Source organism: Helobdella robusta, assembly GCF_000326865.2.
Source record: "Helobdella robusta unplaced genomic scaffold HELROscaffold_36, whole genome shotgun sequence".
Lineage (NCBI taxonomy): Eukaryota > Metazoa > Annelida > Clitellata > Rhynchobdellida > Glossiphoniidae > Helobdella > Helobdella robusta.
Window position 1 is genome coordinate 545,961 of NW_008704742.1, and position 16,903 is coordinate 562,863.

The window sequence follows — 16,903 nt, forward strand, 5'->3', positions numbered from 1 at the left end:
TGTAAGATATTTGATTTAAAGGAACAAGTAATTATTAATTTATATAAATTATTTAATTAAAACAGAAAACCAATAAAATAACTTTAATAACTATAAACAATATAAAACGCGATTTTTAAAAATTTTAACGGCAAGATTGTTTATATTATAGTTGTTAAGGTAAATATCAACGCTCAGCCGAGAAGCGCGAATTAATTTATTTAATTAACTACATATTATTAATATTATTTTGACAATATTTAAAAACGTTATTATTATTATTATTGTTAACGTTATTATTATTATTATTATCATCGCTGTGGTTCTTCTTGCTTCTTGTGATGATGTTCCATTTGCAAGTGATATTTGCGCTGTGGGTTGTGGCGTTGGTATCTACAGTGTTGGCACTGTTGTTGTTGTTGTTATTGTTGATGTTGTTGTTGATGTTGTTGTTGGTGTTGTTGATGTTGTTGTTAAAGTTGTCACTATTGGTATGATTGTTGTTTACATCATCAATATTGTTGGTGATAACATTGTTATAATTATTGCTGTTGTCGTAATTGTTGTTGTTATAATTATAATGATTGTTGTTTTTATTAAGTAGTCTATTTGAAGGTAGAATGTTGTTAGACTGTACTTGAATGTTCATGGAGGGATTTTTGTTTTGTATGAAAATTGATTCAGCTATTTTTAGGTTTGTGATGTTGTTATTGCAATAAACTATTTGCGTGTTATTTAACATTTGTCGTGTTAAAGTGATGTTATGCTGTTGTTGATAATGTTGTTTAATTGCTCCATCTTGTAGAAGCATGGTCAAACGTCTTGACAATGTGGTAGTTGTCATTCCAATATATAAAGCATTGTTGCGGTGCGAACATTCACCGACGGAGCATTTATATTCATATACTAGATGACTTTGTTGTAGTTGAGTAGTTGCAGGAAGGCAATTATTTTTCATGATTAGTTGGGATGTTTTTAAATTTTGATAGTAAATTCGAAGAACAACTTTATTAATTGGATTTGACGCTACTACGTTTCTGCGTATTATTCCTTTTAAAATTCTTTCATCTTCTTTATACGCCATTCGAAAAGGTATTTTTGTAGTAAAATATTATCTTATTTTTGTCATTCATTTTGTTGTTGATTTGATTTCTAATGATTCGGCTGTTGTTGTTGCTGTTGTTGTTATTGTTGTTGTTATTTTTATTACTGTTTGTGGGTAGGCTTGTGATGCTGTTTATTTCAAAGGTTATAAACGTGGTGGGAGAGTTGCCATTATCTTCCTGTTTCATTGTTGTTTGGAACGTTGTTGGTAATTGCATTATTTTGATGTATATATTGTGCTTATTTTCATGATATTTTTTGGTTAATCTATTTATGACTTGATCAATTTGTTTCAAAGAGTAATTATTGTTCACGAGAAGTTTTTTTATTCTTAATAATTCTGAGTTGATGAGTGTATAATCAGAGCAATGTTGAAACGCTCTGTTAACCAAAGAAAATATAACACTATTTTTATATTGTTCTGAGGTCTCGCTTTTACCGTTAAGACAAAATCTCAAATTGGTGTCATTTACATAAACTTGCGTTTGAAAACCAATGTCATTTCTGGTTATCAGGACATCCAAAAATGGTAGCTGTTTATTATTTTCAATTTCATGAGTAAAGGAAAGAACTGAGTTGGATTTAAATTCATCAATTAGGTCCATCAAGTTGTTTTCATTTTCTACTATAATGAACGTATCATCAACATATCTTACTACACTTCGGGTTTGAGATGTGGTTTCTTTTGGAAAACAGTTTCTTCTAAATATCCCATGTAGAAATTTGCAAACAACACTCCTAGAGGGGAGCCCATGGCTACACCATTAACCTGCTGATACATTTTTCCATCAGGAGTGTAGAAAGAAGCTTCTTTTGTGAAGATTTGAAGTAACTTTTAGCAGATGAGGTTTAATTTTTAGTGGATTCATAGCACTATTATATACATAGTTTAAAATAATATCTATTGTGGCATCAACAGGAACGTTAGTGAAAAGAGATTCCACATCTATTGATGATATGTGCCTGATGATGATCTAGTTTTTAGGATGTGAATAAATTCTGATGATGAAAAAATGCAATGTTCATTTGGAATACATGGAGTTAGGATGTTGTTGAGCCATTTTGCTACATTATATATGACTGTTGGTATTTGACTAATTATTGGACGAAGTGGGTCGCCAGTTTTGTGAATTTTGACAGTACCATACATATAACCTGGTCTGTAGTCCCCAGTTAATAGCGGTATTTTATGTTCTGTTGAGTTAGCATTGATTTGTCGAATAATTTGGTTAGTTTTCGTTTTAAGCGATGGATTTTTAGTTATCAGTTTAAATTTAGTTTCATCTTTCAATATGTCATTTAACTTAGATAAATAAGTTTTATTGTCTAATATTACGTATAAATTAGATTTATCGGCTTTCAGTATTTTTATATTTTTATTAGTTTTTAAATTTTTAGCAGCAATTTTCATTTCGTTCGTCAACAATTTGCTATTACACGAATTTCGTCTTTTGTTAGATTCACTTAATAATTCATTGGCTAATTGTTGATTTACTTTAATATTTCCTAATTGTTCTTGTTTCCAAATTTCATTTATCAACATCTCAATCTCAATATGTTTATTTATTTGTGGTTTGTTTTTTATGAGGTGACAATTTAAGCCGAGGTTCAAAAATTGTTTTTCATCTATTGTCAACTGATGGCTACTAAGATTAAGGAAATGATCTTGGTGTTGTGGCAACAAAACTGGTCCGCGATATAAATTGCTAAGTTTTTTCCTAATTCGTTGAAAACAATGGTCTCGATGGCGTTCTTTGATGAAGTTGATTTCATTTAACGATCTTTCATCAATTGAGTCACTTAAGAATTTTATTGACGCTTGAACAGTTGCAAATTGCAAATAAAAATTTTTTAAGAAACAATAAAATGTCTAATTTCTCTGAAATTAATAAATTAAAAAGAAATATAAAAAAGTTGAACAATGTTGAAAGTAGTGTGGAATTTTTGATATATATATATATATATATATATATATATATATATATATATATATATATATATATATATATAGCATGTTCGGCGTTAGTTAACTTCCAGTTTAACTTTTCAATTTTTTTTTCGGTTGACCGTAAATCATTTTCAAGTTTTTTTTTAGTTCAAAATCAAAATTTTTGTTTATTTTATGCGTGATACAACAGAAAGCTTTTTTCGGTATTCCTATGTCATCTTCGGTATTCGAATTGATTCGTTGTGATTGTGCCCAATAAACACAACATTTTCCGATAAGAAATATTCAACAACGGGCAATTGGAATATTTCCTACTAATAAATTTAGAAACAGGGGAATCATCGATAATGAAAACAAGTAAAAGTGTTATAATTAATAAAATTGAAGATATTAAAACTAATTAAATGAGCGTTAAGTATTCACTTCAATCAAACAAGGAATCAACAGAGTAGAGACATAGTATATATATTTGAGCATCTTGGCACAAATACAACATATAATTTTGAACACCGAAAATGGTATAGGAATACCGAAAAAAGCTTTTTTCTATCATGCATAAAATAAACAAAAATTTTGGTTTTGAACTAAAGAAACTTGAAAATGATTTACGGTCAACTGTTAGAAAAATTGAAAAATTAAATTGTGTGTTAACTAACGCCGAACATGCTGTGATTTTCATCAATAATTGAATTTCCCTTATATATATACACACACAGATATATATATATATATATATATATATATTATTATTATTATTATTATTATTATCAAAACACTTAATAAGGCGCCAATTAAAATCAAAAAGTTCTCAAAAGCGCCATCCATAGCAATTAAAAAAAATAAAGAACAGTATACAATGGCAGTTATTAATAAACAGTTCAAAATCAAAATCAAAGTGCAAATAAATAAGTTTTCAATTTCTTCTTAAAATCATCCAGCTTCAAGTCTTTAGATTTCAAAAATCTTGGCAAACTGTTCCAAACAGCCGGTCCTGAAACAGCCAGATTTCTTGACGCGATCTGTAAATTGATATCCGGGACAACCAACAAAATATTATCATCTGACCTCAGCTTCATGCCACTCATCATTACGGATTTTTCTTCTATTTTATTGATCAGATAACCTGGTAACAGACCATGTAACGCTTTATACATTATTAGGCCTATTTTGTATGTAATTCTTTTTTTAACAGTGAGCCAATGAAGACTTTCCAAAATAGGAGTTACATGATTGTATCTGAGACCACCGACAATCATTATAACTGTATAGAACTTGGTCTTCTTCCTAATATATATATATATATATGTGTGTGTGTGTGTGTGTGTGTGTGTGTGTGTGTGTGTGTGTGTGTGTGTGTGTGTGTGTGTGTGCGTTGGAGGTGTATGTGTAACTATTTGTGCAATTATGGTGTGCTTCATGTTAAGCACTTCAGTTTCAAACAATAAAAACAACATTACCTGAGTTCTGCAGTGGAGTGATAAATAATAAACCATTATAAAAGGGACCATTCTGGCTTTAAAGAGACGACGATGACGTCATAAAGGAGTCATAATTGAATTTGCTGGCAATTTGTTCGCCATGGTCGTGCACATCCTCCCTCGCAGCTCATCCTCTCTCTTCCCTTCTACGAACCTGCTGCCATCTTCTCAACTTTTAAATTTCTACTCACGTCATCATCCTTTAAAACACGTTTACTGAAATGTTTAACGAATGAAAACTTGATATAACGCAGACAAATTATTTAGCAGATAATTTTATAAAACTCATTTAGCAATTACTATGAATTTAATGATTATAAGATTAAAAGGTAAACCTTTGCAAAGAAATGTTTATAATTATTTGTGGCTCAGATGGAATTAATGTTAACCTCAGATGTACTGCTGATAACCTGCCACCTCACGTCAAAATAATTTTCAATCAATATCTGTTTGTTCGATCATGTAGCAAACGTTTGCTGACGGAGCGTCTGATAGCTTTACGTTCCTCTGCTCAATGATCCGATCAAAAAACATCTCTACACTTAAACCGTTCGTTGATGAAGCAACTGCACTCGCGTGGTGATGCTGGCGACGCAGTTTATTTCATGTTTCATTTTCTCAATTCTTTCTTGCTTAGTATGCTAATGAAGTTTGATGGGGAGCGTTTTTTCAATAGAATAAAAGATAAAACTTTTATATTCAAAAATTGAATGCTCAGATCGATCAGTTAAAAATATATTTAGAAAATAACAAAGTTTCTTTCAAACATAAACAAAAACATGTGCATACCAATATGCCTATAAACATTTTATTGCACAATTGGAACTGTTCATATATAACCACTAAATGATCTTTTAAACCATTATCGATTTGTTATTTTTGTTTCGTACTTTTTAAAATTGCTACAAATATTTTTAATTAACAACAATCACTTTTCATTTCTTTAGCTGTCGATACAATAAGGGGCTGTCTATGAAGGACCCCCCTTTCCCGTGTCACAAACTGTCACAAATCAACCAACCCCCCAAAAATAAGTATGCCACAAAACTTTAGCCCACACTTCTCTTAATGAAGAGTCATTAAACGATGTAATTGTTCCATGCATTTTATTTTTTATTGATATTAAAATAATGAACGAATGACAAGTTTATATGTCGATTGTTTGATATCTAAATGGTTTACGGTAGTTAAAATATAACGAATTAATATTAACTTCTACATCTACACAGTGGCAAACTTTATAATTAATATTAACTTCTACATCCACACAGCGGCAAACTTTAACGATGACATTCATGGGCTCGCACATACACAAACACACATACGTGCGTACGTACGTACATACATACATACATACTTACATACATACATCTTGGTTTCGCACCCTTGATGTTGGTGGAAAGAGCACTGCACCCGGCAATATATTTTGAATCGTTTGTGTCTTTCTGCTCAATATTAGTCGCCCTGCTTTTAATCTCTTTATGGACATTTGATTTTGGTTTAACAAAATTCAATAGCCCATCAATAAGCTGGCTTAATTGTTCCCAGTTAATTATTCGCTTCATTTCAGCATTTGTGTCTAGTGCTTCTTGTTGAGCGTGATCCCTGTTCTCAATGATGTTTCCATTTTTCCCAGTAAGTTTTGTTGTCTTCATTTTAGTCCCATGAGTACCACGGGAAATATGTGTCAACTCCAGCAGAGCCCTGGTTACTGAAGCAAGGCCTCTTAAATACACCTGGGGTTGGACCTAGTGCCCCAGGGGAACCGTTTGCGACGCCATTTCCCTGGCGCCATTCAGTTCTCGGTACGGTTTCTGCACGCCTTGATTTGGGGTGTGTTTTGTTCGCGGGAACTATTTTATTTCGTTCCTACCCTCTGATCTGAAGATCAGCGAGCATTCTCCTATTCGCTGGTGGAGATGCGCCCGGTAGCAGTATCACCTCAGCCCCGGTACATAAAAGGTACATTATATTAACAGAAGAAAAAGCAAATAGCTATGATCCTCTCCCTGTGTAGTAATGCCTAAAGACGGGTCAACGGGGAAACAGGGGCCAGATGTCGAGGAGGTTTTTAGTCGGTATGGGATTTTTTCGAGTCCGACATATCCAAGGGCTGTGGCCTGGAAATACGTAAATGTATTTTCCTACCTCAAAAGGAAAAAAAACATACATACATACATACATGCTGGCTCCAGTTGTTTATAATTCTTCTGCCGCTGCCACTCTCGACCTGCAGTCTTCCCTGGTCCACCGGTTTTTTCGTTGCCGCGATATTCTTCCCCCAGTGGCGTAGTTGACGGCCCCCACCCGGGCGACAAACCAAACCGTGATGCCCAAACTCGTCCGCCCCAGCGCCACATCGGCACGTGTATTTATTCTGAATGACCAGGCCAAGTCTGAAGCCAATGACAAATCTCACAGACTCGTCGTCAAGCCTGGTGCCCACAGAGGTGTTGAGCCACGATTTCAACCACCCACAGCTGGCAACGCTGGACATGGCTAACAAACGAGCGGTGGAAAAGTCGTCGCCGCATGAAGACAACAAATTTTGAAAGATCTTTTTATATTCTTCGTTCAAAATTTAGACGTGCGTACGGTCAACTACGCCACTCAGCATTAAACGACTACATTTGTCGGCTCTTCTCCAACGCTTCAATCCCAGTTCTCAAAGAACCATCCAGCATTTCTGCGCATGATGGTAGGCGCCCGGACGGATGCACACTAATACCTTGGAGAGCCGGTAGATGTTTGGCGTGGGATGTTACGGTCCCTGGCACCCTTGCCGAACGATATGTAAACCCGACAAGTAAAGAATGCGGTTTGGCCGCGGCCAGGGCAGCGGACGAGAAAATGAAAAAATATGGGAATGCCCTCCCCTCGATGGAATTCTTGCCAATATGTATCGAGGTTCTCGGCCCGAAGGTCCCCAACACCCTTAAATTCTTAAGGCAATATGTAAAATGATCAGCGTCAGATCAGGCGACAGCAGGGAACTGTTTTTCGCAACTAACCACATTTCGTGCTTGTTGCAGCGGTTCCTGCGTGTCTGTGTGCATGAAAATATCCAACTGAATGCCGACATGTGCAATTAACGACAAATCAAAGTGTTAATCCATTTGTTACTTGATGTTTGACGGTTCAGTGTCACTCATCATGTTTTGGTTTTAACATACATACATACATACATACACATACACATATATAAACACATACATACATACATACACAAATACATACGTACTCATAAATACAAATACTGTAGACTATTGCTCTGTTTGTATTATGAATGTATTACAGGACAGAAGAGAAGGATGAAGACAATTAGAATGTTGATGGTAGCTGTAATCTTCATCTCTATCTTCAGAGTGCTCATGATAATGTGCGGGTCAAGCAATTATAAACGAAGCACGATTATTGGCATAACGCGCGTGACGAAGAACACAACGGAAAGATTTTTCTCTCTCCCTCTCTCTTTCAATCTCTTCAAATATAACAAAAGCATTTAAAGCGATTTCCTTTCCCCAAAAATAACGTTAATGTGAAACTATGAAATAAATTAAACAACTGCAGCACAAATTACAGAAGACATATTTTTAAAATCTTTAAAGATAACAACGTTTTTGAAATTAACTTTTCTAGATGTCAAATTATTTCAATATTTAGTAGCACATGTCTTCACTAAAGTTTCAACGTTTGGTGATGAAAAGATGAAAAAATATTTTTTTTAAATGATATAAACTTGAATAATAATCATCACAATTTATTCACCAACAAAATCATTGTTAAGTGACCAAAACATTAGATTTCTGATTAATTAATCAAATTGAACTGATCAATAGCAAAAAATCTGAAAAGCTTACAACGATATTAATGTGTAATTGATGTGATTGAGATGATTGATTTTATTGAGATTATTAATGATTGATTGGATTGAGATAATTGTTTGATTGATTTGAATTATTTGATTGAGATCATTGATTTGAATTATTTATAATAATTATTTTACTGAAATTGGATTAATTGATAGAATGATATCAATTTAAATGTTATAATAAAAAAATACAGTCGTACCTTTGTATAACTAATTCGATGGTTCCAGAAAAAAAAATTCGTTATATAAAAATTTTGTTATGTAGAATTTGTTTGGGAAAAATTATATATTGCACAACAGGTGTTGTTTATATGCTATATATTTATGAAAAACAACATCCTAATCATTTATTTTGATAACAGAAAGTAATAATTAATGGTATAATTGAAGAAAAAAGATCTAGAAATGAAATTTATTCTTTGTTCCATGCAACGATGATTCCATTTCCATAAGTGCAGAATTTGCCAAAATTACTAGAATACTAAGACCATAAACAGTAAATATGAGACTTGGAAGTTAAGGAAGTACATACACACAGAAGCTCATATCAATTAAAAGAATGTTTGCTGGTCGGATATTTCTTTAAATTTTTAACAATTTGGTTTTGAAAATTAATTTCGTTGTTTAGAAACAGTTTTATATGTAAAATTTCAAGGGACATGAAATTCGTTATATAGAAATTTTCATTGTATAGAAATTCGTTATAAGAAAATGCGACTGTATTATTATTATGGTTTACATTATTAGTCATTTTACCCTATAATTAATTAATTAATTAAATGAATATGTTTATTATTATATTTGATGGCCCAGTGTTCCGCATGTGACAAAAAGATCTCCCGCCTGTCACATGCTTCCTGTGTGATCCGTCGTTTATCTGTGTTGTGTTTATTCCTCTGAACCTAGCAAGAGTGTTATAAATCTTCAACCTTGTTTTTTCATCAAAAGAATTTTATTTAAATATGTATAATAATGTAAAATTAATAAAAATGTGCAAGATTGTTTAACTAATAAGTTCCAAACAGAATCAACGGCCTCAGCATGTGGTGTTACACTTTTATGATCTGTTGATGGTAATTTGATGGTTGTTACTCTCACGCATTTGCAGATGGAGCTAGAAGCATAGCAGTGTCTGGAGCAAATATCTTGAGTAGCCTAGCAAAGCTGTTAAAGATGTCGAGTTTTAAAATTCTTAATTTTAAGAAAAAATTAAAGACTCATTTATTTCAGTTGTTAATGTATTGCACTGTTTTTGTGAGTTGCCATCACATTTCGCTTTTTAAAATTCGGAATAATGAAAAATAATATGGAATTTATGACAGCTAAAAATAATACAATTATTATTTTTTTGAATAAATAATTTAAAATATGAAAAAATAATTTTATAATACCATATAAAATTCTATAAGCAAGCTTCTTTTCACAATAATCTTCTGATAATCGCATATTTTGCGCTTTACCTAACGTTTGACGCTTAAGCTCTTCGGCTTGAATGAGTGTATGTTTTTCTGATATTTTTAATTTGAATATTAATATTGAATTTTTAAAATTAAATAAATAAATAAATATATATATATATATAATGAAGGTTGTCTTACATACTTATTAAGAAATATCACTGCATTTTCAGCTCTGGTTTAGTTCTTCAATATTTCGTAATGTACCGTTATCATTGTTTTTTATATAGAAAACAAAAATTTTAATTACAGTTTTATTAAGTTTTATTTTAATGATAAAAAGAATAATATATTCAAACCAACTTGTTTTTATTTGTTGTGCACATCTTTGCTTGCATCGTTCTAAATAAATTAAAGTTCATTTCGTCGAGTTCGTCGACAAACGTTTTGTCGGCGCGATTTCTTTTTAAAGCACATCATGTTAAAGTACATGTACATGTTGCATTGACTAAATAATTTAGAAAAATATATTTTGATCGTTGCAGGTTTGGGCAGCCAGGATGAAGTTCGACTGGTTGAGCACCTTCTTCACGGTTACAATGCACTCATCAGACCTGTCAAGAATCTCACTGAAACTGTTACCGTCAAGTTTGGATTGGCTATGATACAACTCATAAATGTGGTCAGTTATTATATATATATATATTTATATATATATATATATTTATATATATATATATATATATATATAAATGTATATATGTGTATGTATATACGGCAAGTTGAATTATATATGATTAGAGGTGGGAATTTTGGCTATTATACTTGTGTCATCAGCGTATTGATGAAAGAGTAAGCCAAAAGTGTTAATGATATTAGAAATAGGAGAGGTGTAAGTTGTGAAAAGAATGGGACCAAGGACAGACCCTTGGGTAACTTCAGTAGATAAGGTGAAGCTAGAAAAAGAGTGGGAGCCAAGTTTAATATATTGAGAACGATTAGAAAGATAAGATTGAAATCAGGATAAGGCAGATCCCGTGATGCCACATTCTGCCTCAAGTCTGTCAAAAAGCATCTGATGATTAATGGTTGATGATTAATGGTTTCTGAAAGATCTAAGCTAAACATGACAGCACAGTTTTGGTTTCCACATATGTTAACAAGCTGGTCGTGAATATAAAAGAGGGATGTTTCTGTAAAAAAATATTTTCTGTAAGCGGATTGAAAAACAGAAAATTTAGTAGATGAAATGAGAATCCTGTTCAAGGCAATGCGTTCAAATAATTTAAAAAATGTTGAAAGGTTGGAAATAGGACGGTAGTTAGAAGGATCAGATGGATCAAGATTAGATTTTCTCAGTAAAGGTAGAATTTGAGCTATCTTAAAAGAAGTTGGAAAAATGCTGTTTTTGGGAGAAAGATTGCAGAGCTTAGAAAGTAGTGAAGCAAAAAGATGAGAAAGTATTTTAACAATAGAAACTGGAATAATGTCAAGAGGAGAGTTTTTGGTGGGCAAGGAGTAGATGAGCTTCAGATTTCTTCTGATGTGACAGCTGAAAAAGTAAAAAGAAAGGAAGAGGTCTATGTTTTGAAAAAGGAATGTTAGAAAATGCAATTGTTGTAGCAATAGATTAATGAATAAAATTTATTTTATCCTTGAAAATGTTGACAAAAAAGAGTAAGTGATTCAGCATAAAAAAAATGATCATCTAAGCGTTTGTAAAGAATGTTGTTAAGAGAATGCCAGAAATCACGAGAGTTGCTTCAGTTGTGGAAAGTTTTCTTAATAGAATCGATTCTAGACCTCATAATGGAATCACAAGCAGCACGTTTAGCATTTTTGTAATTGACGAAGTTGAGCGCTAATATTTTATATTTGTGGTGAAGCTCTATACGACGACAATTTTTTTTAGCAACTAGTGCTTTTTGGGATAAAGAATAACCAGGATGAGAGCTCTCACAAAATGAGTAATGCTTGGTTGGTGCGTGTTTTTTGACAATGTTATTTAAAATTGAGTTTAGAACTGATGCAAACTCATCGACCTCCAAATCTTGTGAGAGCAAATCATCAAATGCTCTGTTTAAATCATTTTCGAATGACGTGTAGTTTAAACGACGAAAGCTGCGACGGCAGTTATGGATTATTGTCGATGGTGGTTTGAAGAGCGTTGAGTTAAAGCACACAATGTTGCGATCTGAAAAAACGCAATTCGGATAAAAAAATGAACTCCCATCTCTTAGTAAATGCTCCCATTAGCAATAGGTATCTCACTTCAATCAATCAAGTTCTACTCTTGGTCTTCACGGGGCGTAGCAATTTAAGGAGCGCCTTCTCTTATTAGCTATAAAGAAGCTAGCAGGAAAGGGCGAAGGCAAGTAACTGGCGCCATAACCAGTCGTTCTGGGCAAATGGAGCTTGTTAGCCTTGACTGACTATCCACTTAGAAGAAGAAAAACCCTGACTTCAAACTTCCGCTGCTTTGCAGCTACGCAAATTCAGGGGAAGGCTATGTGAGTAAACCCAAAAACAAATTGCTAGCACCTGCAGTCTGTTATAGAGACGGTTCTGCTCATCAACTCGGTCCCAGTTCCAACTAAACTGCTGCGTCCATACTGATCAGTCATCATGTCGCAATTTATTGCGCCTGCTGACACCGGCCTTTGTAGAAAAAGGGTGTGGCTTGTTTTCACAAAACTTTTCGACCTTAAACTAATTCAATTTTGCAGGTTGCTAACTAGATATTTATTCTCTGCTGCAGAAATATTCATAAATTTTAAAAAATGCTGAACCTTGCGGCATGGAACGCTCGCACATTGTTGGAGAGTAGTGATTGGCATGAACCATCGTGACGCGTGAACTTGCTCGTTTTGAAATAGATATTGTTGCATTGAGTAAAACAAAATTATCCGATGCTACCCGTCAACGGTCTATAAATCTTTCCAAAAGGTCAATATGGATTTAGAGCCGGACGCAGCACAACTGATATAATATTAACTGCAAGACAACGGCAAGAAAAACCTATTGAGGAGCAATGAGGACCGTACAGGGTTTAGGTATTTGACCAAGGTATTTGATTCAGTTGATAGGTCAGCAATTTGGCGCGGCTTGTCAAAAATTTGTTGTTCCAAAGTATTAGTTACCATTGTTTGTCCCTTCCATGCGAGAGTCATTGAAAATGGAGAACGGTCTCAAGATTGCAGTACACAGAGCAGTTGTGCTCACGTCACTGCTGTATGGCTGCGAAGCCTGGACGTTCTACATTCGTGGGCTCGAACGATTTCATATGAGGTGTCTGCGTATGATTGCTGGTATTAGGTGGGAAGACAAAGTCACAAACACAATGGTTCTGGCAAAGTGCGGTACAATGGGTATAAAATTCGTTTTTGTTTTAAGCTCAGTTTCGCTGAATGAGTCATGTTTATACGTATGTCAGACACAAGAATTACCAAGGAGGTCTTTTTTGGTCAACTGACCGTGTACGTAGATACAAAGACAGCTTAAAGAAAAATATGAATAAATGTTGTTTAGACCTCAAGGCCCTTTGTGTTGATGCTCTGCGGCGCGTGAAAGTACTGGTGTATGGATCTGTAGAGGACATTGTGCTCATTCTAGGATGCTCCATAAAACAGTGGGTGTGGGTGTGTGATTGTGAATGTGTGTGTGTGTTTGTGAGTCTGTTCATAGTGTTCTACGGCATGCTGTATAAGTTCATACACGGATATTTAATTAGTCCTTTTGTTAGAGCTAGATAAATAATCCTTGTTTTATTTTGTAGGTACCTACATCTTTTTCCATCTTTCTCTCTTTCTCTTTCTCTCTCTCTCTCTTTTTTCTCTCTCTTTTTCTCTCTCTCTCTCTGTCTCTCTCTCTCTCTCTCTCTCTCTCTCTATATATATATATATATATATATATATATATATATATATATATTATATATATTATATGTGTGTGTATGTGTGTGTGTGTGTGTGTGTTTGTCTGTTTATTTATTTATCTGGTTATTTGCTTATTTATTTATGTGCGCGTATGTGTGTTTTTTCTGTAATAGTAGTACGAATATAAAAAGAAAGATGCCGGTTTTGAAAATCGTTGATAACAATGAAGTACATTTGCTGATTGATTGTGCTATTGTGTGATTAATTACTTGGTGACTTATGATGATGATCTAAAATGTATTGATGTTGACATGATGATGATGAAGAGGAGGATGACGATAATGATGACGATAACGATGATGGTGACGCACATATGTCGAAGGTAACATTGTTGTTGTGACGTGGATGCAGATGATGAAGATGGAGAATGATGCTCTGACAACTAATGTAATGCTCAAAAATGGTTTAAACAAAACATTCAAGGGTTCATGAACTGGTGCTGGTAAAATGCGCTTGATGCTTAGCGATAATCAAGATACGTTAATGATTAAAATAAAAAAAATATTAATGCAGATTATGAAAAATGTGTAAAAACTTTCATCAAATTGATTGAATTTAAAACTTAACAGACAAATACGGCATACAAATAAGAACTGCAAAGATATTAATAACAAAAGTTGTAACAATATGCAAGCGATAAAAAAAATAATGATGGAAATCATCGTCCGTTTGACAACACAGTTATGTGGTCGGGAATTTTTCACGGTTGGAGCGTTGAAAAATGATGTTGACGGCCATTTTTTTTCATAGCTTTAATAGCCATTTCAATGAAAAAATCTTTGGGTTGATAGTTTTGATTGATTGATTGGTTGGTTGATTGATTGATTGATTGATTGATTGTTAAACTAATTTATTCAAAATTCAAAAAACTTCTGGCTGGATAGTTGCATCTGCAAAGGATCTCATAGTTGCTCAGGCCTTTGTGATGATCTGATTGTGTCACATCAATTATAATGATGACGATGATGGTGAGTAGTTGATAAAAATTACAATAACGTCGACAGAGACAGAAATGATGATATGTTGAACTAATTTTCCATCATCTCAATCACCTTCCTTCCAAGCAATTCCTTCCTTGAAACAATCATCTTCCTCTCTTCTCAAAATAATAATTATTCCAAGCACACAAACTCTGACCTCTTGACCTCGCGCTCTCAATGAGTAGATACGTCATCGTCACCGTCGTCGTCACCATCATCGTCATCATCATCATGGCCTCGTTGACTTGGCTGATGATGACGATCGTTGTAATGACGAATAGTGATGATGAATTACAGCGAGGATGACGATTAATTATACTAATAATATGGAGGAGGAAGATGGATCGTAATAACAATAATCATAGAATAATAATAATGATAATAATAATAATAACAATAATAATAACAATAATAACAACAATAATAACAACAATAATAATAATAATAATGAGAATTCTTTTATTTTTTCCGAAATCATGCAATCAATAGAAATTGAAATGTAATGGAATGAAAAAGCTTGTTTGGTAGTTTACAATGCTGGCTATTGCCACTTTTATAGAGAGGGTGCAAAAAGAAATAACATCAGAGGAAAATTAATTACTTGAGTTTGGTTTCCAAAAGATGACCAGCCAATAAAGAAACTTGACAAGTAATTTCCATCTAAGTTCACTTTGACAAAGTCAATCTCCATCTAAATTCATTTTGACAAAGTCAATATTTCCCTATATAAACAGCAGAAAGCACTGATGATGATTCATTCGGAATCGAAATATGGCCTTATTTGCAGCATGAATTCGGAAAATATGTTTATTTTGAATTTTAATAAACTAAACGTTCACCAAAAAACTTTAGTGAGAAAAATTGAAAAAACGAACTACAGACATATTAACGCCAAACATTCGGTAGAATTTATAGAATATTGTAAAATATATATATATATATATATTATTATTATATATATATATATATAGATATATATGTTTTTGGTTTATCCGCCATAGGCCAGACGTCCGTTTCGTCTCTCACGAGACTCGTCAGTAGCCTACCGAATAAGGCTAAAGATAACACAACTCAATTATTGTAACCAAGAAACTCAAATTGAGGTGTCGCGACCATATATATATACATATATATATCAAAAATTCAACACTACTTTCAACATTGTTCAACTTTTTATATTTCTTTTTAATTTGTTAATGTGATATTATATTATATATTATATTATATTTTCAATGCTAACTCAACAGAACATAAAATACCGCTATTAACTGGAGACTACAGACCAGATTATATGTATGGTACTGTCAAAATTTTCATTAATAAATTAAAAAGAAATATAAAAAAGTTGAACAATGTTGAAAGTAGTGTTGAATTTTTGAAATGTTGCGTTAACAACATTCTGTTACCAATATATAAATATATATATATATATAAGTATGTGTGTGCTCGCGCGATCGTGTGTGTGTATATATGTGCATGTGTGAGCACGTGTATTTTATTTATATACATATACATATAGAGATGTGTTTACATTTTTGTAATTTGTAAATAATGAATTTTTAAACACTAACACGTGAACAGGATGAGAAGAATCAAATAATGATGTCAAATGTTTGGCTCCGAATGGTCAGTTCACGTTTTCTTAATAAGTTTTGAAATTGTTGTTTGCTTGCAATAATTAGATGATAAATCATTCATTTAACCAACCAAAGGAAGTTTTCATTTGAACATCGCTATGACATACTTTATTTTTCGAATTTTTTATAAGTTTTAAAAAATTGTAACTTAACTTGTATAGAAACGCCTCATCCAATCTCAACAAAACTATGTAGCTACCTTATAATTTGCTTGCTACACCTACCACCACCACCTCATAAACTTTCTGAACCTAGGTGCACTCACTTTCACTGTCATGCTATCAAATTCCGGTTTTAAATGATAGAAAAATACCAACATCGCTTATTGAAAAACAAATTGGCAGTCTCAGCCCAATCAACTTGACATCTTTTCATTTGTTCAAGCTCGTCAATATTTAAATTAACAGATGAATGAACGAATGAACGAACAAACGAATGAATGTTTGAAAAAATAAACGACCCAACTTATATTTTCGTCCATCCAATTATAACTGAAATGTGAAGCAAGGTTTGTTGTGCCAGGGTACAAAGGTCAAGGTTATGTTGGTTGACCGTTGGGTAAGAATTGAAAAAG

General features: G+C 33.1%; 2 protein-coding genes across 2 annotated transcripts; one reads left to right on the forward strand and one right to left on the reverse strand.

The window, feature by feature from the left end:
- Positions 1-4,944: 4,944 nt before the first annotated feature.
- HELRODRAFT_176034 (hypothetical protein) lies at positions 4,945-6,164 on the reverse strand (the record flags this gene model as incomplete). Its single annotated transcript, XM_009023384.1, has 2 exons — positions 4,945-5,094; positions 5,871-6,164. The coding sequence occupies 2 exons, from the start codon at positions 6,162-6,164 to the stop codon at positions 4,945-4,947; spliced, it is 444 nt and encodes a 147-aa protein (XP_009021632.1).
- A 364-nt stretch (positions 6,165-6,528) lies between these two features.
- HELRODRAFT_176035 (hypothetical protein) lies at positions 6,529-11,382 on the forward strand (the record flags this gene model as incomplete). Its single annotated transcript, XM_009023385.1, has 5 exons — positions 6,529-6,587; positions 7,212-7,431; positions 8,575-8,680; positions 10,323-10,459; positions 11,272-11,382. The coding sequence occupies 5 exons, from the start codon at positions 6,529-6,531 to the stop codon at positions 11,380-11,382; spliced, it is 633 nt and encodes a 210-aa protein (XP_009021633.1).
- Between the last annotated feature and the right edge of the window lie 5,521 nt (positions 11,383-16,903).